General features: G+C 53.6%; 1 protein-coding gene across 11 annotated transcripts in view; it reads right to left on the bottom strand.

The window, feature by feature from the left end:
• The window catches only part of HDAC4 (histone deacetylase 4), a 238,318-nt gene that overhangs the window by 33,865 nt on the left and 179,537 nt on the right, over positions 1-24,916 (bottom strand). For 6 of the 11 annotated variants that reach the window (XM_079781863.1, XM_079781860.1, XM_079781864.1 and 3 more), the window contains 8 exons: positions 23,319-23,435; positions 23,036-23,234; positions 19,731-19,969; positions 12,882-13,139; positions 9,805-9,991; positions 8,017-8,150; positions 4,413-4,533; positions 2,460-2,506 (listed from right to left, as the gene is read on the bottom strand). In XM_079781863.1, the coding sequence (XP_079637989.1) occupies positions 2,460-2,506; positions 4,413-4,533; positions 8,017-8,150; positions 9,805-9,991; positions 12,882-13,139; positions 19,731-19,969; positions 23,036-23,234; positions 23,319-23,435 (1,302 nt within the window). Of the gene's footprint in view, positions 1-2,459; positions 2,507-4,412; positions 4,534-8,016; positions 8,151-9,804; positions 9,992-12,881; positions 13,140-19,730; positions 19,970-23,035; positions 23,436-24,916 lie in introns of all 11 variants that reach the window. The other 5 variants (XM_079781867.1, XM_079781861.1, XM_079781868.1 and 2 more) reach the window with 4 other exon arrangements.

Below are 24,916 nucleotides of genomic sequence, written 5' to 3' on the forward strand. Positions count from 1 at the left end.
TCTTTCCAATGACCAAACCTCTATGTTCTTTAAATAGTTTCCAAATGTCAAAGGAATGCTGTGCGCTTCCCCAACTCTCCCAGCTTTGATATTCAACTTCCAAAGCCCGGCTTCCGAGCTAGGGCACACTGCTCTGCTGTCCTCGGACGGGCCGTTCACACAACCATCTGCACCCAGCCCTGGCTACAGAAACACCTCATAAAATCAAAGGTGACAGCCCTTGACTGACAGCCAGTGGGGGTAGCCACCAGCTGCCTGTGCCTTCAGGAGGATGACACTGTCATGGGCAGGCCAGCCCCAAGGCTGCTCCTCTGGGGACCGAAGGCAGTTTGGGCAAAACCACTCAGGCTATTTCTCTCTACAGGCGAAGATTTGGGCTTTAGGGCCAAGTAACTCAGTGTGGGGAGGGAGTAAATTCACACACCATGTACTTCGAAGGTCTCTGCTCTCCCACTGCCCACCCTGGGTCCTATACCATCCTACCCAGAGCCAAGGACAGCCCCCAGCCCCACAGTGGGATACCAGGATCTTCCACTACTTCAGGGCTGGCCCTCCAGCTGCTGGCCACTAGACTGTGGATAAGCCTGGGATGGTCAGCCCTCAGCCCCGAGTTCCAGAAGCATGAGGTTCTGGGGAGGGAGTGCAGCCTGGACAAGTGGCCCCGTCAGGAGGCGACCCTGCTTAGAGCGAGGCGGCAATGTGCCTGTTAATTCAGGACAGGACCCACTGCACGCAAAGATAAGAGTGGATGGAGAAGACTTTCCACAGAGACTGGGGTGGACAGACGAGGCGGCCCTTTAGGAGTGCAGAGCCCGGGCACAGCACTCAGCACCAGGGCCCGCCAGGCAGGGGACTCACCAAGTCCTCACTTGAGAAACCTGCAATAACGAGGAGGTGAGCAAAGCAATTTCTTTTACCTGGGCTGAAAAGAGGTAAATCACCTTAGCCTCTTTTAATACAGTTAAGGAAGAATGAGTTATACACCTAAATGCTAATTTAAAGCAACTCAGGAAAAAGGGAGCAGCTTCTCTTACTGCTTCATAATGTTCCCACCCACCCTCGGGCTCCTGAGGTTGGCTGTGCTTCCTGAAGCCTTCAGGGACTGGACCTGGTGCTGGAAGGAGATGCTGAGGCCCAGGAGGACTGTGCTGCCCCAGCGACACAGGTAATTATGGAAACAATGGAGAGACACCCTGTGGTTCACACTCCTAATTATCCCACAGTCGCCCCTCTACCAGTCCATGTGCTGGGACTTTGTCCCTGAGCTTGGGAGCCTCTTGTGCCTGGGTGTGAGCTGGGCTCTGGTCAGCCTGCGGTCAGGTCTGGACTCACACTGGGGAGGGGCACCCGGCTCAAGGTCCCACTCAGCTTTCATTTGTAAATTTTAAGTCCTGCCTTGCCCCGTGCTAGCTGCAGGGCTGTGCGAATCCAAACCTTTTCAAGTCTGGCCAGAAATTTGCCCCGAATTAAGAGATTGCAGCCTACTTACAATTCAGAATAAAACAACTCTAGGAGGGCTTGGTGGTGGATGAATAAATGCCGCTGATTCCCTTTCTGACGGGATAATTTTCAAAGCAGCGATTTTTGTAAAGACTCAGGAAGAAAACAATTTTGTTTCATTTCCATAACAGAATCCAGACCTTGGGCTTCACCATGAGATCTGTAATTACACGCACACCCTGCCGCTGCGCAGTTTCAGCCCGACAGCTTTGTTGTCCACTTGGTCATTTCCCGGGTCGCTGGGACCTCAGGGCCAGCAGATCGCCAGAAGGAGGCCCGGTCTCACTTTCAAACTGCAGCTCTGTTCTTGCCCCCATCCTCCCTCATCCAAGTGGGTGGGGGCCAGGAGCCCCTTCTTTATTAAAGAGGCTTTGGTTGGGGAGACCCCACCTTCCTTGAACCGAGGGAGGCCGAAAGTCCAGAAAGTCCTCCTAGTTCAGGGCCCACATTAAAACTCAGGTCCCCATAAGTGTCTCCCTAACCTGATCTGATCTGCTTAAAAGCATGTCAGAGTTGGAAAAGCAGTGAACACACCAAACTGGCAGCTTCTGGAACTTCAATGGCCCCTAAACATCAGGCTTCTGCAGTCCGAGCTTCACTGGGGCTTGGGTTCGGACATCGGGACAACCACCGTTTTCACAACCTGAGTCGGGACGAGCAAACCTTGCTCTGCAGCTAGGAGACCAGCCTGCACACCCGATCCCGTTTCCTAAGGCAAGCCACGGGTGCCAGACGACCCTCCCCAGGAAGGTGCCCGAGTCCAGCCATCAAATGCTCACAGGCTCACGGGGCCTTTGAAGCCACACGTGTGAGCGGCAGGGCAGCCCGGCCGCCAGCCCGTTTATGGAAAACACCTGGCAGCCATTATCCACTCAGCAGAGAGCGAGGCGGCGGTTTCTGTGACCACTGGGACCCTGAGAACAAACAGGACATTATTTACACATTAAAGAAATACTTACCCCGACACCGCCACAGGGCAGCCTGACAAACATGGATGTCAGCGAGCCTGCAGGAGAAGGAGAGCCAAGGTCAGAGGGCCAAGGTCACAGGGTGCCTGGCTGAAATGAGCACAGAGTAGGCTCTGGAAATGCTGCAAGTTCCTGAAAGGCGTGGGTACCATCATACATCCCCAACTGAGGGCAACCTAGTTTTAAAGATAGAACTATACCCCCCTACGCTGGGGTAGCACCTGGTGGGCAGTGGGTCCTGGGCTTGCGGGACCTTCCTCAAGGCAGGAGTGGCACCCACGGGTGGGCTTTGCTTCCAGCCAGAGTTTGTGCATCTTGCATGCCAAAGCCCCATGCTCCTGAAGGCTGTGTCTGAGCAAACCTCTGTCATCTGATCTGACCTGGCTCCATGGTGAGCCTCACTGTCGCCCTAATGTTGGGTTAAGTCCCAAGAACAGACCTGACCTGGATCCATAGAGAGCCTCACAGACAGCCCTAACGCTGGGTTAAGTCCCAAGGCCCCAGCAGCCCCCTCCCCGCCAGCTGTAAATAGGGAAAGGAGCTGGAATACAATAAGCCCTTCAGACACAAGGAATCTTTCTAGAATGTGAATAAAGACAGACCCATCCCCACTGACAAATGTTTGAAGTTCACTTGGATGGTGCATGAAGTTGGCCATCTGGGAAGGCCTGCCCAGCCCCAGAACACAGGAGCAAGCCTCCCCAGCCCTTTCCAGGTCACCGCCATCAGAAGACGACCCCCTGACTTCCAGGAACACCTAGGAGGGTGACTGACCAGCCCCCTCGAGTCCACAGTGCACTGCAGCCCAGCCGAGCTGTCCCTGCACATCCGCTACACAGGTCTTGCACAGGACTCAGGAATTTGTGGATTCAATTAGAAGAGGAAGAGAAGCCACCCAGCCGTGTTTAAACACCTAATTAGGGTTAAGTTAATACCTGAGATAATCACCAGCTATTACTATGTCTGGGACACTCAGACTGACGGCAGTGGCGTGTCCTGGTGAGGACAACCTTCAGATTAAAGTAGATCCCAAGTGGTGAGAAGAAAACCAATCAGGTGTCCTCATAGCCATGTGAACAGATTTTAAAACACAAAGTTTAGCAGAAAAGAAAAAGTAGAGTGATTTATAGTATCATGGGTGCAAACTGCACACACTTGATGCTGCCCTGTGACTAGAGACCTCCCTGCGGCTGGAGTTGGGGTTACTGTTTCGTGCTGTGGTAGCAGGACCACAGGCTCCTCTCCCAGGAGGAGGAGAACACTCCAGGCAGCGAGACCTGCGCTGAAGCAGCGACATTTCCTGGAGGATCCTGGAGACTCCGGGGACTGGGCACTGCTGGTCACACTGTGTGGCTGTCTTTTGCATGTAGCCTCCTCGGTCAGTTCCTCCTGCTGAGGCCACTTACCCTCTCCCCACTGTCCACTGTCCTCATCGCTTATGGCTCCTTTCTTCCAAACCCTTCCTGGCCCTAGGCTAGATGTCCTTTCCTCTAGCCCTACAATGCTGGCTCGTTTTTGGATATGCTCCGCCCTTCTCTGCACCACAGCATTGGGCAGGGCTTGGACCAGGCTCCCTGCAGGCAAGGGCAGGTAGCAGGCTGGGAGCTCGAGCATCTAACCTCTGCTGTCTCAGATTCTGTGAAACCAGTGGTTCCCACACCATTTCCTACATGGACACAACCAAGACTTGGAACCCCACTAGATACACAGGGTGAAAACTCCTCCTCCAGCACCTCACTTTAGAACTGGCCGCAGGCCCTACAGAGAAGGGCTCTCCCTGCCTGGCTGCCCTGGCAGAGCCTGGTGGGTGACACTCACTGTCTCAGCCACAGCCTCAAGGGCCAAGGATGGGACGTCCTCCTGTGACCAGGCACAGAGCCGCCTTGAGTGAGCACAGGGCTGGAAACAGCCTCGGGCAGTAAAGTTAGGAAGGCCTCGGAATACCTAGACGTTTCTTACTGTCCAGTTTCTGCCTGTTGAGGGGGTTCGTGCCGTAGAGCAGGGTGTGTGCCTCTGAATGCACGGTCTGCAGCTCCTCCAGGGTGGCCTTCCGTCCTCGGATGCACTGTGGGGACACAATGGGAGAGTCGCTCATATTGCCCGAGTGGTCTCAGGTTCAAGGGAAAACCACCACCCAGAGGAAACTGAACTGTATATGTGCAGGAGCAGAAAGTTATTTGGTTATTGCAAAATACAAAGCAAACCTCACCCTACACAATGTTTCTTAAATTTCCAGGGATGGCTTACTTTAATTGTAACTGAAAAATGTTTAAAAAGACAATTCCAGCCTTCAATGCTTTAACCTTCACTGTCACACAAATAATCTGGCATCAAATTACTATTCTATTTCCCCATTGCCAGGGTCTGGACTCAAAACAGAGAGGATTTGCCAAGGGCAGTGGGGCTGCCTCCTGAGTTCTCTCCCTGAGAGGAGGCTGGGGCCCACGTCCCCGAGCACTACCCAGTGCCCAAAAGAAGCAATCTTCTGGGGAGCCCAGAGAAACCTGAATCGGCCTTGGATCTCCATCCACGCCTCTCCATCTGTATTTTTCTTTGGTTTAGGAATTACCCAAATCAAGACTCCAGTGCTGTTTTCAGATTTTCCCCAGAAATTAACATAAAATTACTATTCTTTAGTTGAGTTACATTTACTTGACCTTATAGCACGAAGGGTTGGTTTATGAGATGAGATTAAAGTTGACATTTTACACTACAGTGGCTTTCTGAGAGTCAGAACACAGCCAGAGGCCCTGGTGGTGGTGGTCTGGGGACACCCTGGGCTGCCAGATAGCATGACACTCTTGAGCACAGAGCCAGGCCAGCAGCTTCTCCTGCTCCTGAAACCTCTGGGGTGATCTGGAACTACTCAGAATAGGGCAGCTTCTCCAGAGACGGTGCTGAAGCAGGAGGTAAAAGCAGAGGGGGCTGGCTATAAGCTGCCTGTGGCTGCCTCATTGCTGGCCCAGCCTCAGCGTGGAGGGGAGTAAGCTCCCAGGAAAGATCCACTCACTCATCTTTCAGCACCATTGCAAGTCCGACGCAGCAGCTCGAGCAGGGGAGCCCACCCAATGGACACCCCCACAGTCATCTGCCTAGAGTGAGGGGCCCTGGCTAGGACACCTGGGATCCTGGGAAGTCCCTCTAACTTCTCCTGTTGGGGGTCAACTCCTATAAACATGCCCAGTCCCAGGCCATGTACTCTGCCATCCAGGGGACTGTGCTGGGAGCCAGGTGTGAGGGGTGGTGACAGAGACACTGTACTCCCTTGGGCTGAGGGACCACACATCACCCTGAGCTAGGAGGTGCAGTTCAAGGTGCACAGCCCACCCAGGTCTCTGAATGAGTGCTGTGTGGAGGCCACATGTTTACACCCAGTCTCCTCTAGACCATTGTGCTGACTCGGGTCTGACCCATGAACCACAGGCCCCTCCCCTCCTTGGTACCCGAGTCCTGCAGGTCTGGGGACCCACTGTAGTCATCAGTGAGAACAGGTTGGCGCCCCCTATGGTGCCAAAGAAGATGGAAGAGGGTTGAAGCTTTATTCTTCTGTGTTTCATGTCTCACTCCACCTTGCCATATTGGCTTTCCTGGCTGAGAAACTACTGCAGAGGCCTCTGGCCTCCTTGACCCTCTTGGGGACGAGGAGGGAGGGACAGGAAGCTGGGCACGGGGATTTCAGATGCCCCAGCAGCCCTATGGAGGAGAAGCAGGACCAGGTGGTCTGCAGGAGGAGGAACAGGTTACAGCTGCAACTGCTGGGGCGATGCTGCCCCCTAGTGGTAAGCTCTGGCGACCCAGAACAGGTGCCAAGCTCCATTCCTCACTAGTGGTCACGGTCCTCCCCAGTGGGCACTAGAGGACAGGATTCTGGACCGGACCTTTGTGCCCCATTCCACTCCAAAAATCACGTAAAAAACTAAAAAAAATGGGGAACTAAAGTTCCTAAACATCCCAGTTTCTGGAGGAGAAGGAAGAGGAGCGGGACCCAAGGGGGGGACTTGAATGGGAAAGCTGGGGGGGGAGGGGGACTCGAGTGGGGAAATGGGGGGACTTGAGTGGGAAAGTGAGGGGACTTGGATGGGGAAGTGAGGGAATTTGCGTGGGGGACGGGGGGACTCGAGTAGGGAAGGGGGACTTGAATAAAGCAGTGAGGGGACACGAGTGGGGAAGTGAAGGGACTTGAGGGGGCTCAGCAGAGTCCTGGATGTGCTGGCTTTCTGCAACATGCCTGCCCCAGCTGTGGCCCAGGTGGCTTGGGCTGTGATGCACAGATATGGACAGTTTGTCATCAACTGCAGGGCCCTAGCTTCCCAGAGTCACTCTGCAGAGCAGCATGTGCCATCCATGTCCCATCCCTGGTGTTGTGGGGATTCCCAATGTGTGGGAGACACAACAGGTCCCACTTAACGGGTACTTGGGGACTGGGACCATTGTCCTAAAGTATCCTGGGATTTGGGTGCTGCCAGCCCCTCCACAGACAGGACTGTGAGGTGTCCCTGAGCCTGGGCCCCTCCTCATGCACCCACTAATGGCAAGGCCTCCCCGAGAGCTACACTCCTTCATGATGCTGCACTCCAGGGCAAAGAGCATGAGTTGGGTCTCTCCGTGGGAACATTTTCCCCATCAGCAGGATGAACGAACGTCCTTCATATTACTCAGCAGAGCCTTCCTGTCCTCACAGGCTGGGTATCACTGCAGCCACATGTGGGTAGAGACTGGAATCCCAGGCCCTGATAAGCCAGGAGGTGGGGGCCCTCCTTGTCTGAGAGCGAGACTGGCCTTCACTATCCCAGGCAGTGTGGAGACCAAGGACCAGCTGGAACCCTCTCACTCCACTCAGAGAGGGTGGGGGCGCTATGATCATGAACCAAATTCCAACCAGACCAGACAGGACCAGACTGTGACTCAAATTCCCACACCATTCACAGCTCCGTGGGAACTTGGATTCTGAGGGGTACCTCAAACCTGACACTTTCTACATACTAGGAGAAGCTTCAGGAATGTTAAGTGAGAGGACACTGAAGAAAAGCAATAACGCTCATTTCCCTGTTTCTCCAGCTCCTGCTGGAGGGCGGCCTGCGTGCATCCTGGGAGCTGATGGGAGAAGAGCCTCAGAATGGTTCCTCCAGGGGAATGACCAGACAGAAAATAAGGGGTTTCAGCAACAGTGTGCTGGGAGAGAGTAGAACAGCGTGTGATGAGGGTACAGGACAAAGGGTTACAGAGGGACCAGGGGGCGCAGAGACAGAGGGGTGCAGGGGGATAGAGGGATGTAGGGGGACTGAATGCAGGTGGACCAGGGGATGCAGGGGATCAGCGGGTACAGGGAGACTAGGGTGCAGGACAGAGGTGAGCCTTCCTTCAGGAGGCCTTGGGCTTTTAGGAAAACAGCTCTGGGCATCTTCCAGAAGGCAGGCCTGAATATCCCAAGCTGCCAGTCCTCATCATGGAAATGCTCACAGGCCCCTTCCCCGCAGGGTCCCACACTCCACACTGGATTCCTGCAGGCTGTGTGGGCCACCCTCTCTGCTGCTCTGGGCAGCCTTACCTCGCATTTGCCTCGAAGGCCAGTCTCCTGCAGCCGAGACCAGATGCTCTGGATCCTGCCGGCATGCTCGGGGTGGCTGTTGCTGTTCCCGCAGGTGCACTGGTGCTTCAGCATCAGTGTGTCGTATACCAGGCCTGCAGGGAGGCAGTGGCGAGACCCTCAGAGCAGCAGGAGTGCTCAGCAGCAGGCTGCCCACCACCAGCCCAGAAAGCTACCATCTTGGCGGCAAACCACCACTTCCATAGAAGTGGACAGAGGCTCACATTGTTTCCCATCCTGCAGGGACGATTCATTAGAAAAATCAAAGTTCATCAGAACCCCTCAACTGCAGTTCAAAAAAACAAAAGCCAAGGAGAGGTCAAGAGGAAACTGGGTAACGGCTTTGGTGCACACCTGCCCAGAATCGAGCCGACAAGACCTCTGGGGTGTGGTACTCTGACCGTGACCGAATACAGTGTGGTACCCTGCCCAGAATCGAGCTGACAACACCTCTGGGGTGTGGTACCCTGCTGGGTGGGAGCAGGCAAAGGAAAAAGACATGAAAAGGAGGCCCACCCTAGGACTCCTATCTCCAGCATTAATGCTGTGCGGCATTAATGTTGCAGAGGACCATGGAGACTTCCAGAAATGAGATTTTGGTCTAAATAGCCAAGTCTATCTGCCAGGGACCCACCTCTCTCTTAAGCAGTCCTAGTGGAGTGTACTGTCTGAGGCTCCTAGGTTCAGAGGAAAGACAAGGCATGGTCTCTGCTGTGAGCTGTGCTCTGGGCTCATCTTGACCAATGGCCAAGATCTGCTTCCTGCCAGGAAGGGCCACCTGCTGCCCACATGAACCTGTGCAGTCTCTGGTCTCCTTTCTGAGAAGCAACAATTTAATTTCTGGATAATCACTACTTAAGTTTTTCTCTGAATATGGACAATATCCTTCTAAGAGCTGACAAAAAGAACTTAACCACACTTAGACATAACTGTGAAAAAACTAAGACATTTTATAAGGACTGTTTGAAGGATGAAACCATTCTGAATTTTGACATTTTTTTTGTGTTAATAAATCACTGAAAAGAAACATTAGGTGAAAACAGTGTTAAGAGCAACCCTGGCTTCCTTCCGCCTCAGGCCGGATGTGGCTGGGCAGAGGCACACTCACGAGCCCAGTGCCTCAGACCCCAGTGGGTGCCTGGCTCAACCACCCAGTTCTCATTCCTGACTTGCGTGTGGAGCCTTTCAGGCAGAAACAAGGTTCCCGCCAGCAGATGTGTCCCCCAGCTCTGGCGTGGTGAGGTGGGGCAACACAGAACAGCACAGTAGGAATTGTGACCACTGGCAACAAGGAGGACAGCAATGCAGAGTCCAGGGCCCTAGGTATAGGCTCAGCTCAAGGAAGGGACAGAGGAGAAAGGGCAGGTTCACTGCCCCTGCTGATGATGACAGGGAGGCGTCCAGCCTGCACACGCACACTCACGCTGGCCTGGGATGGACCTTTCCCTGGAGGACAATGACTCTCTGGGACGCGAGGGTGGGCTTCTATGCCCAGGAGAAAGCCCCCAGGATCATAGATGGAGGGCAGGGGAAGGGAGCCTCAGTGAGCCATCCATCTGGCCCCCCACCCCCCACCCAGGGAAGGAGTTTGGGCCAAGTGTGAGGCTGCCCAGCCCTAGAAGCGGCCTGTCCCTGACACCTCGCCCCGAAGCACACCACCCAGACAGACGTCTGTCATGTCCCGGCTGCCCTGCCAGGCAGCCTAGGGCCCAACACCACCCCTACCCCAGCCCTCCCTGCTCATGTTACCTGTGGTGAACCTCGGTTTGCTGGGGGGCTCCTGCACAGACATGGGGAAGGTGGCAGATGCTGGAGAGGACTGTGCCCGGGACAGAGGCCGGTGGCCGCCAAAGGACACAGGGATGCCAGCGGCCTCCATGGAGGCCTGGTAGTTCCTCAGCTGGTGGATCCGCTGCTGTTCCAGCAGGAGCGCTTGCTAGGGGGAAACACATTTTGTTGCTTCAAAGAAACCTTACCTCCCTAAGGGCTCTGCATGCCCTTTGCTCATGTATCATTCATCCCTCTGCCCGCCCTCCCCTCCACCCGCTCACCATCATGCCATGCATGGTGGCACCTGGATGAACACTGGGGATGGCCACCAGATGCCCCAGCGGCCTGCAGCAGCCCTCCTGGTCGACTCTGTTGTCTTGGTTTTGACCAAGAGCACTTGCTCTGCATGCCAAAAACCTGGGCAGAAAGCCCACCGCAGAAGAGAAATGCTAACTCTACTTCATTTGCCACCGTTTCCCTGTCCTGGCCCCTCACTGTCCCACACCCTCACTTGAGGATAGGAACGACTGCTGAAGCAAGGAAGATGTGAGCCATCAGGTTCCTGACACCCAGGGCCCAAGCAGCTGGGGTGACAGGGCCGGGGGTGTGTGGCTGTGCCTTTGAGGAGGTAGGGACCTACATGGACAATCCCAGGACCGATAGCCATCTTTTAGAAAAAAACAAAAAACAAACAAAAAAACAGAGTAGAAAGGGGCGAATTAAACACATACATCCATGAAAAGTTTTTCCCCCACAAAAATCTTGTTTCTGTGTGAAGAATGGCTTCTGTAAGAGCACAAATGCAACCAGGACCCAAAGCCTAAAAGCCAGCAGGTCTCTGACCTCTCTCCCCCTCTGCACTGCTGGCCAGTGGATATAAAGAAAGACTCTGGAAGGGGCTGTGGAGGCTGCTGGGACAGAGAGGCTCCAACCCAGGGCTGCAGTGCAGGGGAAGTGCTAGGTCTGTGGAACATGGGGCCACTCAGCCAGGGCCTGAGGGAGAAAGACCCCGATGGGATGCTGTGGACAGGCTGCGGTACGTGTCCTGGGGGAGGCAGAGTAGAGCCACAGGGAGTGAGGGGCAGGTATGACCCTGTGGCCAGCCCAGCCCTGCCCGAGGAGCTGCTGATCCCCAGGGCCACTCTGGGACAGCAAAGGAAGGAAGGGTCCACATCCTACTTTATAGGCTGAGGTGCCAGAGAAAGCAGAGCCTGCCAAATCCTCTGCGAATCGTGCCTTAGTTTTCATGTATAAATCTTGTCATTCTGGAAGGTCTGTTTTCCTGGCCCCTGGGGGAGAGGCAGGCACACCGCAGGCTGGGGGGGGGGGGGGGGGGGGAGAGGGGGGCGGCGGCAGGGGAAGAGCCCTGAGATGCTGGGAGGACCTGAGCAGGAGGCTCCCCTGGACGCCGAGGGATTCACACCCAGCTTCACGGCCACCTACAACCAACCAGCCCTCTTCCCAGTACAGGTTTTCCAAAAACTCAGACACAATCTCTCACGTTTATATCTGCAAATTGCTACTTGCACCATTGAGTTTCCCTGATGAGGACTTTTGCTAATTATTCTCCAAAGAACATAGAAAATTAGTGTTTTTAATGATTGCCTCAGGCTTGGAGTACAACAAGGCTATTTTTCCTAAACAAATGCTGATGGCTTTATCATCTACAAGATATTTACCCTAAAAATTTACATAAGTACTTTCCAATCTCATATCCGGTACTAATAACACACTGAATTCCAGTTATAATAAGAAATCTGCTTCCTTCATAACTCCAAGACCTACACTGACTAGGGAATGAAGCCCCGTGGGGTCCTGTTGGCCAGGACAGCCAGCCAGGCACTCCTGCTGCTGGAGCTGCACAGCAGAAGACAAGGTTCCTTTGGTTGGAACCTCTCTATTTTCATTAAGTGCCATTTCCACTGCACTTTTGCAGAGCAGTGGCTTAGTGCCTGGGTGCTAATAACGTGGCCTGAGAGATGCGAGATGGTCCCCCTCTGAATGAGAAACAGAAAAAGCACTGTACAAGCAGACAGCTGCAGGGCCCCCCATGAAACCCAAAAGGGGTGAAGGGTGTGGCCTGCTGCCCACCCAGAGGCCTCTAGAGAAATCTAAGGTCCTGTGTGTAACAGGTGGAGTCTTTCCCGGTGCTGTTGGGGGAGCTGCAGAGGGCCACATGCCTGGGCTGTCAGAGATGAGTGGTGCACAACTGGATGGCCAGGACATCTAGTGGAGAGAGGGGCGGGGATGAGCCAGGGCCTGCACCCTGAACAGAGCTCTGTTGCTGGAGGACAAGATCTGACTCCACTTCGAGAGCGCCCTTTGGCTCGCATGTCTGGCTCATTAGGAGTAAGCAACCTCCTTGGTGGCCTTGGGCCTCTTAACACGAGGTTCTGACTCGCTGCCTGCCTGGCTGACCTAGTGTTTTGTTGATTTGGCAGTTTTATTTTTACTGTAAATTAATAAATCATTCATCAGATATATTCACCAATCTCTTGTGAGTTTGGTTATTGTGTGCCAGTGCCCAGAACCCTTACTGGCTCTGGGCACCTGGCTGACACTTCTTTTCTGGATCAGCAAGGCTGGCCACTGCTGTCTCCTCAGGCTCCAAAGGTCCTGCCTACCTTTTTGATCAACTAAAACATTAATCTCCCTCTGCGGACCTTTAGTGATTATGCTGAATCCTACTAACACTTGGCTTTATGTTTATCACAGCTTACAGACCTGAAAGAAAACCATCCCTAGGGAGTCTGGGCCGACTCTGGCTGGAAAGTGGGTGCATAAATGCCCACAGTGGACAAATGGCCAGTATGTCTAGCTAAGGTAAACAGACATAGACCCTCAGCCAACTCCCACACCACTAGGGAGTGGTGGGTGAAGACCTGGGCTGGTGGGAGTGGAAGGAAGAGGCCCTTCAGTTTCCACTACCCACGGGAAACGTGGGCCACTGTCTGAGGCCAGGCCTGTCCCTTGCCTCCTGCACCACCCGGCTCCAGTCCACTTTCCCCTTCCCTGTCCACCTTTTCTCACCCTGCCCGCCCTGCCCTCCTGGTCACCTGTCTGAAGAGCAGCTCTTGCTCTGTGGGCTGGCGCTGGCTGGGCTCCACTTCCCGCGATGGCTCTGCCTCCTCGTCATCACTCTCCAAGGGCTCCTGTTTCACCTGCACTCCAGCCAGCTCTTGGGCCTCCTTCTGCCCGGAGAGCCGGTTCAGGTAAGGCTCCTCCAGGAGGGCCTGATGCTCACGGAGCTCCTCCTCTGTCTCCTCGGGGTGGCTCTCAGGCTGCCGGACTGGCTCGCTGGGTTTGGGGATAATCTACAGAGGTGAAGGGTGAAGTCAGAGTGACCCAAGGTGACTGAGGTCATCATAAAGAAAAGGTGCATCAGAAAGTCTTCATCTCAGAAACAAAGGGATAGAGGACTCTGGGGGTGAGTTAAGGCCAACAGGCACCAGGCTAGCACCAGGCTGGTCACCTATGCAGAACATGGGCGCTGTCCGCGGTGCTGAGAAGTAATACCAAGTCCCCAGGCAGGGAAGGAGGCAGACCTGCAATTGGTTTGTTTATGAAACTGTGTTTGTGCCAAGCAAGAGAACAGCAATGACAATCAGATGTGTCAACCCACCTCTGCGCCTGGGTGAGAATGGAGGAGGACAATGTCCCCTCCTCCACTGTCACAGCTGCTGAGAGGGACATTGCCTGCCTTCTTCCACCCTCAGCCCAGTTATTCATCTGTCTGAGAAATCCCTTTTCTGTGTCCATCCTAGTGTAACTGAGGTCCTGACCTGAAAGGGGACTGGGGCTTGTTACCTGCGTCTGCTCCTCCTCCTACTGGGCTTCTCTGCCAGCTGACCAGGCCCTAGAGCCCCCAGCCCCGTCCCACTTCCTACCACCCACCCTCGGGCCTAAAAAGCTCCCATGTCATGAACTTTGACCTCCAGACCATAGGCCTGAGAAGCTGTGTTTTCTGAAAGGGGGTTCACAACCCTGCCTGTTAGGTAGGTCCTAACAGGTCACACTGAGAATGGGGCACTGGGAGTGACACTTTGGGCCTCAGCCAGGCTGGGGTGGAAGGCCAGAAGAGGGGCTAGGTCCAGAAAGAGGAGTGGAAGGCTGCAGCAGGGCTGACTCCTGATGCAGGTATGGACAGAGGCTGGCTACTGCCTAGAAGAATGCAGCTGGCCAGGAAGGAAGGGCAGGGAGTAGAACGGCTCAGAGAGGCTGAAATCCAAGTGCCACATGAGAAGGGGATCCAAGTCAGGGTTTAGGAGCCAGCTCAGGACTGGAGACGGCTGTCAGGAAGAACTGAGCAGTCAAGAAGTTGAAACCTCGAGTGCAGAAGCTCATGCAAGGCTCATGGAGGCTTGTACTGAGGACAGAGAGGCCACACACACAAAGGGAAACACAGAGAACAGGCCAGAGGCCAGGAGAGGAAGAGGGGTCCGCCCATCCACCGCCCTGGGGAGGAAGACTAGAGGGCCCTGAGTACCTGCAGGCTCACAGTCAGCTCTGGGGTGTTACGAGGAGGCATACAGGCCACATGCCCTGCTCCGAGGTGCCGTTCCACAAGCTCCATGAAGATGGCTGTGGGAAGCATCTGCACCAAGTGTGGGGGAAACAGGAGGCTGTGGCCACCTCGGGGTGACCTGAGGATGACCCCAAAGGGAGGTAATTTGTATGCTAGGGTAACCCAGGGCCTATTCTAGGCCACTCGGGAGGCTCAGCTCTGATGTGGGGTGTTTCTGCAGACACAGAGCTCTGGTCCCTCCCCAGGGAGGCCAAGGAAAAGTAAATGAGGAGTGGAGGGCCCAGCCAGGGCCCCAGCGCTTGCCTGAGGAAGCTGGTTGAGAAAACAGAGCATTAATTACCGAGAGTTAGGAGAGTGGCCATGGGAACATGTACTCAGAGGACAGTATACTCCAATCCTGACTTTCTTCCAACGTTTTCTTCTAAATTTCAAAACTAGAGAAAACTTTTAAAAATCGTTAAGAAGTCCCATATGCCCTTCTCCTATAGACGGACGGACACAGGGATAGAGGCAGAGGCTGACCTCTTCTCTGCTGACCAATTTGAGGGCTACCAGTGGCCGTGAGATGCAATCCAGCAAATGTGTCAGCCCTCCTCTGCCCTTCTCCACAGAACCCTGGGAATCACCCACTTCGGAGTCTCACTGATAGACTTAGTGACTGTCAACTGTGCTGTAGACCACACAAATATTCAAGTTCCCTCAGTTGTCCGGTAATGTCACTTATGGCCTTTTCTGTTCCAAATCGGGTCCAGCTACAGATCACATGTATGTTTAGGTGACCTGTCCGAAGTTGCCATGTCTGAAGCATTCAACCAGTGTCTGTAAAGGGCCCCTGGATGTGGTGAGGGATCATCCCCTCTGGTATCTGGGGCAGGTGCTGACATAGTTGGGCAGACTCCCTGTGGGGCAGGTGGGCTTCCAGCTGTGGTCAGTGTGCCTCCTGTGGACCGCACTCCATCCTTTCTGTCACATGCTGCTTTTGGGCTGAATGTTTAGTTTTACCAGTTCCAGTGTCCTGGGCACCTTTCCAGGTGATGGGCTCTATGGAGTCTCCTCCTTCCTCCTGCAGTTTCACTCTTAGGGAGCCCCTGAGGCCACACCCCTTCCCCCATCCCCCCAGGCCTGGCAGGCATGGGGCGGGGCGAGGCTGCAGCCCTTGCAGGCAGGTGGATGGGTGGCAGCTCTGGGTCATAGAAGGGGAGGAGAAAGGAGCTGGGAGATGGCAAAGGCCCAGTGGCAGCTCTTCCTGGAGAAGCTGGGCAGAGGGGACACAAAGCAGCCTGCTCACAGCAGATGTCCAGGGCTTCCTCTGCCATCCTCTCAGCTTCCTTGGGAAATGAGGCATCCAAGCAGAGCCTGCCAGGCCCTCCAGAGGAGTCAGGACATCCAGAGCTTCCATGAGAGCCCAGGTCCTTGGAGCTCACTTCACATCCTGAGTTTGGCCTGAGGAATGAGGGTGCCTAGGAGGGATGTCACCAGGGCAGTGGCACGTGGCTTGCATCAGAAGCCTCCCTGTGCTGCAGAGGTGTCGCAGGACTGCGAGGGTCTCCACGCAGCAGTGATGCAGGAGCTTGTGCAGCCAGCCTCCTTGGGCCAAGGCCACTGTCTGGCCCCCTGTCGCTGATATGCAGCTCTGCTTCCCACTGACCGCTGTGGCCGGGCCATATGGCAGAGCCAGCAGCAGGAGGGGCAGTGGCAGGCAAACGTGCTGGAGAAAACACTGGCAGAGAATCGGCAGCAAACTGGACGAACAAGGCAGCTCTTTGTCTCCTAGTGGCCTTTGGACCTTAGGAGCCCTCATTTATCAATTACATGAGAACAAATGCAACTCCAAATTAGAGCAACACATTTTCTAAAAGCCAGACTGGAGTTCAGAGCCAAAGCCAACTGGTAAGCAGCCCATTTTTAAAGACTATTGGCCATGCTCATAATTAGACAACACAAATAAACGAGACCCAGTTTTCATATTCAATATTGGGAAGGTTGGGTGAAAGGGAAATGCATCAACCCAGCTCTACAGGATTTGGGCTTATGTGGAATTCAGCAACCACAGACGGAACTACTGTCACAGCAAAGCCAGCTTCTCCAGTTGTCAAGGTGCCTTAAGAATTCTTTCCTAACAGAGAAAAAGCATTTCTGCCCCTGTACACGGTGCTCACCTTACACAGACAGACCACACCTGAGGCCATTCTCAGACGCTCCCAGACACATAAGATTGGCTTCACTTCAGAGCTGGAAGCCCCACTCCCCTTTGATGGCAAACATTCTCCTAAAAGTCCCTTCACTCAGCGAACTTTATTAAACACACTGCATGCAAGGCCATGGGCATCCACAGTGAGGCTGACACACAGCTGGATAGTAGCGCTGGGCGCTCACAGGGAGGCCCACATACCGCTGGAGAGCAGTGGTGATAGCCCCGGTGAACACAGCCAGCTCCTAGGTCCATCTTTCCTGCCTCACAGGCTTTCTCAGCCAATGGGCCATTCTCTGGAAACCACAGCAGCCCCATTGGGCTGCTGAAAGTGCAGCAACTGGGAAGGGCTGACCTCTCTCCAAGGGTGACCTCCTTGAAGCAGCTGCCCACTGAGGCCGAATGACAGCAGACCATGCATGGAAGGCCTCCATCCCCATGCATAGGGAACAGGGCTGCAGGGAGGGAGCCCCGCCAGGCCCTGGGCTCTAGTGCCATCAGGTAATGAGGCCTAGGAACAGCCTGCTCCAAGATGAAGGGCAGAGACATCAGCGCCAGACGGTACCAGATACGAGCTTGGCTCCCTGAGCGCCGCGAGAACAGTGTATAAACATGTCAGTCACCTGTCGTTCCCACCGTCAGTCAGTCATGTAGCAGAATCAGGGAGATTACCCAGCTTCCAAGTCACTCTGTTCAGGAACATATCACCTATGAATAGGTGTTTCCTGTCTTCAAAGCCTCCTAACGTGCCACTCAGATAATGACATAACAAAACGAAGAAACCAAACTGGCATCAGATGGAGAAATGTCAAGTTCCCACACAGTGAGGAGTCCCTTTCCTGTCCAATCAGGGACGGGCTCAGGGTCTGCCCACTGCTGACTGCTTTGTCCTGCCTGGCTGGGAGAGCCTGGGGGTGGGGAATCTGCAGGTGGGGTCCAAGCCTATTCCCTAGTGGCAGGTGGGTAGAGGGGTCTTGGCTTGGCTGCCCTGGGCAGCTGGCCATTCAGGAGGGAACGTCCCTTAGCCCTGTCAGGGCAAACACACTGGGGTGGACTGGGGCTATGTGGCTGCCACCTCCACCTGTGAACCCTGTGGGGGCTGAGCCGGACTCAGTGGAGGAGTAGCCCCAAAAGACATGATGGCATTTCAACAAGCAACACTCTTGACAAAACCACACCAGCACCCGCTCTCAGCAGGCACTGTGCCAGGCACCTGGGTCCACCAGGGTACACAGACCGCAGCCTTGTGGGCTGACATGCCAGGAGATAGGAATATGAAACGTGAGGAATGGGTGTAGTCACTGCAGACAGGAGGGTGGGCAAGATAACAGGATGGGGCTGGGAGGCAGTTCTAACTGGGGTGGGGAACTCATGAGTGATGTTCGGGACAAGACTCAGAGGAGCAAACCTAGGGAGCGTGGAGTGGGAAGATGCTTCTTTGAAGACTAGTCTCCGTGCCCAAAACCCAGCTGGGCTGGGAATGCTGGCAGACAGAGGAGCAGGGCTGGCTGCACTTAGCGCCTCGGCCCCGGGGAGGTGGTCTTCTCTCCTCTTGCTCCATCTTCACACTCATGTGGACCCTTCCAGGTCTTGTTCCTAATGCCCTCCCCTCCACTCTCTCATTCCTCAGGGAGGCAGAGACAAGCCTAACTGTGTGTAACGGGTGGAGGATCAATGACTGGGGTCTCCCTGAAAGAGGGGATGCAACCAGGTGAGCTTTCCCAGGAAAGAGACACATTGAGAATCAAGTCTGTCCATCCCCAAATCTGCGAGTTCCCCTCAGAAATCACCAAAGCTGCCTTCTCTTACCTCATCCACTTCTTCCTTAGCAGCTTTGAGAGGTAACTCACGTACCAGAGTTCACACTTTTGAACTGTGTAAGTCACTAGTCATTTATATTAACAGAGTTGTGCAACCATCGTGTCTCTAACTTAGAACACTTTCAATCACCTCAGAAAGAAATGCCATTCCCACTGGCAGTCACCCCCCGCCACTCCCCACCCCGCCTACGGTGCCCATCAATCACCAATCTGCCTGCCCGTCTGATGTTATACCCACATCGAATCACACAACGTGTGGGCTTTTCTGTCCGGCTTCTCTCACTCTGCACCATGTTTTCAGGGCTGAGTTATACACCATGGCCTGTCTGTGCCCATTCTGTTTGACTGTCATCTGGGCTGTCCTGCTGTTGGTGTGCAAGCCCTTGTGTAGACGTATGTTGTCAACTCTCTTGGGTGCAGGCCTAGCAGCGGGCCTGCTGGGTCCCATGGCAACTCTGTTAACCTTTTGAGGAAATGCTGGACTGCCTTTTGAGGAAATGCTGGACAGGTTCATCTCATTCTTTACTATTAAAAGATGCTTTCTTTCAAATGTTGGCATTTGAAAAACATTACTCAAAATTGCTCTTTTCCTATTTTATTCACTAAAGAGTAATACTACCCTTTCCCACCACTTCCTGCTGAGAGTGGTGCCGCCATGACTCTAGGGACTGTGCAGGTGTGCAGGCTTCTGTGAGCTGGCCTGGGTGTAGCCCTCTAGAGGATGTTATTCCAAAGGACAAGTATACCGCAAGGGTAGAATCACCTCGGACACGTGTTTCTGGGGACTTCAAGCCACTATAAAGTTGGGGACTTTCTGTTTTGTGTTTGCTTAAAGAAGATAAATATGCTTAAGAAAAAATTCTTGTCTGGCTGGCATGGCTAAGTGGTTGAGCACTGACGTATGGACTAGGAGGTCACGGTTCAATTCCCTATCAGGGCATATGCCCAGGTTGTAGGCTCGATCCCCAGTGTGGGGGGTGCAGGAGGCAACCAATCAGTAATTGTCTCATCATTGATGTTTCTATTTCTTTCTCCCTTCCTCTCTGAAATCAATAAAAACATATTTAAAAAGAAAAAAGTGTTGGCCGAGTGGAATTTACCACGCAGTGATGCAAACACTCCACATACATAACACTGACCAGGGACTCGGGAATTGGCCCTGCCCACTCCCGTCATGCCCCGCACAGACAATTCCCCCAAGTTCCAGCTGCACACAAGCCCGTCCCTGCCGAGCGTGGGGAAGCCTGAGACCTACTATTTCTCCTGTGGCACCTGGCTGTTCAAGGTCAGAAAGGGGCAGCTGCCAGATGGCAAAGCTGAGGAAAGAGCTAACAGACGTGATGCCGCGGAGCGCACGGCACAGACCCACCTTGTTCATGTGCAGCTGTTGCTGCTGAAACTGTTGCTTGTGTTTCTCCAGAAACTGCTGGTGCTGCTGCTGGATGACCAGGTGCTGCAGGGCCTGGGCGTTTTGGGGCAGCGGTGCCGACTGCGTACGCCCCAGTGGACGGTGCTGCCTCAGCTTGTGGATGGAGGGGGACACCCGGTCTGTGCCAACCAGAGACTGTGCGTGCAGGGGCAGGGCGCCCAGGCCTGAAAGATACCAGTCTGAAGATAACATGGAGGAAAATAGCAGAGGGGAAGAGGAAGAAGAGAGGAGGGGAGAGAGCTGTTGAGTGAATGACAGAGACACCGTGAGCTGCAGCTGCCAGCTCCGGCGCCTCCTCCCTGGAGCCCACCAGGTGTGACTCCAGGCACACGCCGAGCATCCTGAGCTGTCACTTGGAGGGTACTGTCTCTGACACCGATGTTAATGCCATCAACAGGTGTTCTGTGCGACAGGCTTCAGAACAGCTCGCCCTGCCCAAGAGGCAGTGTCACAGGTATGATCGCCCCCTCAGGAGGGCCCAGGCCCTTCAAAGGTTCTGATCTGAATAGCACTGTGGGCAATGAGAGTACCACATGCTGAGCTGAGAAAGGTCACAGTGGCCCTTCCCTGTCACAGAAACTAAGTGTGAGAGGAAAAAAATGTCCTCAGGGGTCAAGTTCTTTTAAGGGTCTCTTAAAGCACTGATTTCATGCACAAAGGGGGCATTAACGCTTAAAATCCTGATGGATATGGTCAAAACCTCTTTCTACAAATTTCTACAAGGATTTGCCAATGTACAGGCCCACTGGCTGCATAGGAGGGTGCTGCGCCCACATCTGCACCTGAGCTAAGCATTCAGATCCAGAGTCTGAGCTGACAGGACACATCTGGCTATGTCTGCACTTGAATCTCAGTTTAAATTGCAACCTCTCTTGTGAACCAGGAAGTTTAACATTTTTCCTTCTGTAGGCTTGTCCTCCATCTGGTCTTTCTTTTGCAAATCGTTGTTTAGGTCACTGACCATTTTTCCAAGGTTCTATGGGACAAAAAGGTCTAACAAACCCCGTCTCGTGCAACCTGGGTATGTCCCCCTGGCAACCTGAGGCAAACAAACACTAAACATTGCTCAGCCTGAAAATGACCCTGGGTCAAGGATGTCCGACCGGGAAAAATGGTAAATGAACTGAGCACACCATCTCCTGCTGCCCTGTTAGTGACCAGAAGGCTAAAATAACCCACCAGGTACCCACACCTGCCCCTCTAGTTGGCCTTCTTCCCACCTATTCACCTGTCGAGTCCCACCTCAGGTCTCAAGCAGCGATGCTCGTTTCCAGGAAGCCTTCCCTGAAGCTCACCTGCCCCAGCACCCAGCCTCCTGCACACACCCAACTACCAAGCTCTGGGGCCCGTCTCCCAGGGCCTGGCTGGTAGGACACACTGGTCTGAAAGTTCGGTTCGCCGGCCACTCGAGCACTGTGCTCGGCTGGGTGGCCTGACCAGGCAGTGCCCATGGTTCTGTGTGGAGCTGCAGAAACAAGCCAGGACTCTGCAAACAGTTTCCTTCTCGAATGGAAATGACCCCGATTTCCATGCACTGCCCCAGCTAGCTGCTCAAACTCAGCCTCTGGGAATACTGGGACTCTGCTCTTTCCAAGAGTAATGATACTGTGTGCAGAGAGCCTAATAATATGAAAACGTACAAGCCACAGGGCCTGCGAGGAAGGGGACACAGAGCCCGAGACCCTCCACCTTGCTTGCTCTCTGACCCAGCCAGACACTCCTCTCACAGGGGCCTGTTTCCAGAGCACTTATGAGTGGAGCTGGTATAACTTGGTCAGTCTGTCCAACGAGATCATCAGCAAGGAGGTAGGTCTGTGGGCCGACCACTCGGGGGGACTTAGATACACTGACATAGGAAACTTGCAGTGACACCTCCTGGGTCCTGCTCAGACACAGCCACCTCAGAGACCATGGCTGTCACTGGGCTCAGTCACAGAGATATTTACTGAGCTTATGCTATCTGCTAGGCATTGCAGACTGTGTGGGTGCTGGGAGAGAGAGGATGGCAGAGCTGTAGGAAAATGCAAGGTCTGGGCTCCAGGAGGGAGGCAGGACAGACGCAGTGTCCACGGCAGCTGACATAGAATGAGCACATGGGAGCAGGACAGGGGCACAGGAGCTGGCCTCATGGAAAAAGGGGCTTTGGGAAAAGGACAGGGCTTCCAGAATCACCCTGCAGGCCAGTCAGCGAGGAGTAAAACTGGATAGCTGGTGGCTGCATGGGAGGAAGAGGCCCGGAGGCCTGGCACAGCCTATCTCCAGCTGAGAGCTGGGGCCTCACTGCAGCCAGCCGCCCAGAGCTTTCTGTGCCATGGAAATGGTCCAGGTTGCACTGCACCAGCAGCCATAGGACACTCGCTATGCCTCACAGGTGACTGAGTGCTTTTAATTTTCAATTTCAATGTTAATGGCCACATGTGGCCGGTGCTCCTGCACTGGACAGCACTGTGCTGCACAACGGGGGGACTTCCCAGGCCCTGAGGGGACCCTGGTGGCAGCTAGAGGACAGGATGGAAAGGCAGGAAAGCAGTCAGGAGGCGTCTTCCCACAGGGCCCAGGGGTCCTAGAAGGATACGACCCGAGCCCAGGCCAGCCAGTGACTAAGGAACCAAGTGCTTGAGAGGGATAAACAAGCACAAAATAGGAAAACCAAACCAAACCCCCGTCTGGACCCGCACGTGCCACATTTGGACTCTGTGGCCTGCAGGCACCTGCATTTCCCACAGAGGTTGGGGGTCAGAGATTTGGAGGTGAAGCCCTAATGTTGCTGTAGATTTTACTTCTGAACAGAGAGAGAGATTCGAGAAGCCAGACATGAAACTGAGGATGATACCCAGATGAGGACGGGCGACCGCAGCCCCCACACGTCTGGCGATCCTTAGTGACTCTGTACACCATCACTGCTATGAAGACTCCATCACAGATTTCCCACTTTTCCTAAATACACTTTTTCCTTTAGATGGGGCACCGTTTTAATAAAATTTACTGCTGATAGAAATTGACTTTCCTCCCAAGTCAGGTCTGTGTTTCTGCCACTTGCTCAGCTTGACCCAGAGGAGCCTCAACCCTCTCTTGAGAGGGCAGGACCTGTAACTGGCATGTCGTCCACCCAGTTCTGTGAGGGAGACATGGTGCATCATGTCATATGCCCGGACGTGGGGGAAGTGAGGGAAACACAGGGTGGAACAGGTTTCCTTGCCGGGTTCTGTGAGCTGGCAAGGCCTGATGCCGTGCAGAGCGCTCACCTGTGACGAGGGGCGTCTGTGTGGGTGGCTGCTCCAGTAAGACCATGTGCTGCAGGAGAGGGTTGTGAGCTGCCCCGCTGTCCCGCTCCAGGGGCGCCGTGCTCAGGTAGGGCGTGAGGTGGGTGCCGGGAAAGAGGGAGAGCCGCTGTTGCAGGGCTGGGAGAGCCAATCTCTCGGCTTCCTGCTGGCCTGCCGCCCCCTGGAGAGGCACAACTGGTAACATCCAGGCTACATGCCTGTGACAGCTGCCCCGCACCACACAGACCCTCGGAAGCCTACTTACAGCAGAAGGGCCGGTGGCAGGAAGTCCCAGTGTGATGTTGGGCAAGGATGGCGATGTGTAGAGGGGAAGTGGGGCCACGGAGCCTTCCCGAGTCACCAGTCTGTGTGCCAAGCTGGTCTGGGGACAGAACACAAGACGACCATCAGACAGAGTCTGCTCTGGCCAAGTGTGGGCAACCACACCAAGGGAAGGACAACAGAAAACACTTCTGGGCAGACCATGCCAAGAATATAAAGACATATTAACAGATTATAGCATGTAGGTGAGTGTAACATTTCAGAGCAGGCGGCAAACATGAAACCATAGATTCATGATCCACCAAATTCTCATTTTTATTCAAATTGCTTACTCATGGCAAAACTACAAGAAGAAAACCTAGGACAATGTATTTTAAAATATATGCTTAGAGTTGGGAATGTCTTTCCAAATATAACATCAGAGGCAGAAACCAAAGAGGGAACTAAAGATGAAAAAAAACCCTCACATGAAGGGGAAAAAATGGTGATGACGATAGTAGCAAAGTACAGGATAAACAAAGGTTAATATATAAAGAGCTCACAAATCAAAAGCAGGCTCGTTTATACATGGGGCATCAGTTTGGGAGAGGCTTGTGGTTACTTGGAATCTTGTTCGTGATGTGATGTTGTTAGAAAAACAAGTTACAAAATCTTGCACTTTTTAAAAAGAAGACTTAGACTATTTAAGTGTACAGCAAAAGTGAGGACTAGAAGGGCAGTCAGAAAAGGGTGAGCAGTGAGCAGTCTGCAAGGAGTTGAAGTACTGAGATATTTAACAATCTTTTGCTTCTAGAATAAACCTTCTTTGATAAAAAGGACTGTTTTATTCACCAGCACATCCCTGCACAGCAGACACTCAGCAAAAGTGCACTGAGCCAATGAGCAAACCACCAACAGGTGACTTTGCCATGAGGCACGAAGGTGGGGGCGGCAGAAGTCTGCAAGATGGAAAATAACATGAGGGATGACTTCCTTCCATCCTTCCCACAGTGAACAACATAATCAAGGATAAGAACCATTTCACTTCCAGGGGAAAACCTGTGGACTGAAAGCTGTTACACGTTACTACAGATAGTGGCCATTGTCTGCAGCCCTGCCGGCCTACGGGGACCAGTGCCCACTCTCAGAGCCCATGTGTGGACATCTCTGCCTTGCAGATTGCCCAGGTGGCTATGTTGATGGTGTCATATTTTGGTGTCATCAAGAAACATACACTTCGTTCCTGTGCTAAAGGCAAAACAAGATGGAACGGTTTTCCGCACGAGGAAGGAAGCAGCACGTCTTGTTCTGGAGACTGGCTGCAGCTACCTGTACAGCTACCATAGTCAGCCATGTAGTCAATGGTACAGTAACGATGAAAGGACGACTGTGAAAGCGCTCTTCCCACACAAAACCATTTTGTTAAAAGTAAAATACTAACAGGCTATGTTTTAGGGAACATGACTGCGACTGCCAAGGAAACCATGGCTCCACTGAATTGAGATTCTCCAGGAACGAAGAGATGTTCTAACGTTTCCAAGGTTGGAAGTTCCTCTTTATAACCAAGGCTATTTTTCTTTTTTTATCTAAGTTATTTTTAGA

This window comes from Cnephaeus nilssonii (genome assembly GCF_951640355.1).
Source record: "Cnephaeus nilssonii genome assembly, chromosome: 10".
Lineage (NCBI taxonomy): Eukaryota > Metazoa > Chordata > Mammalia > Chiroptera > Vespertilionidae > Cnephaeus > Cnephaeus nilssonii.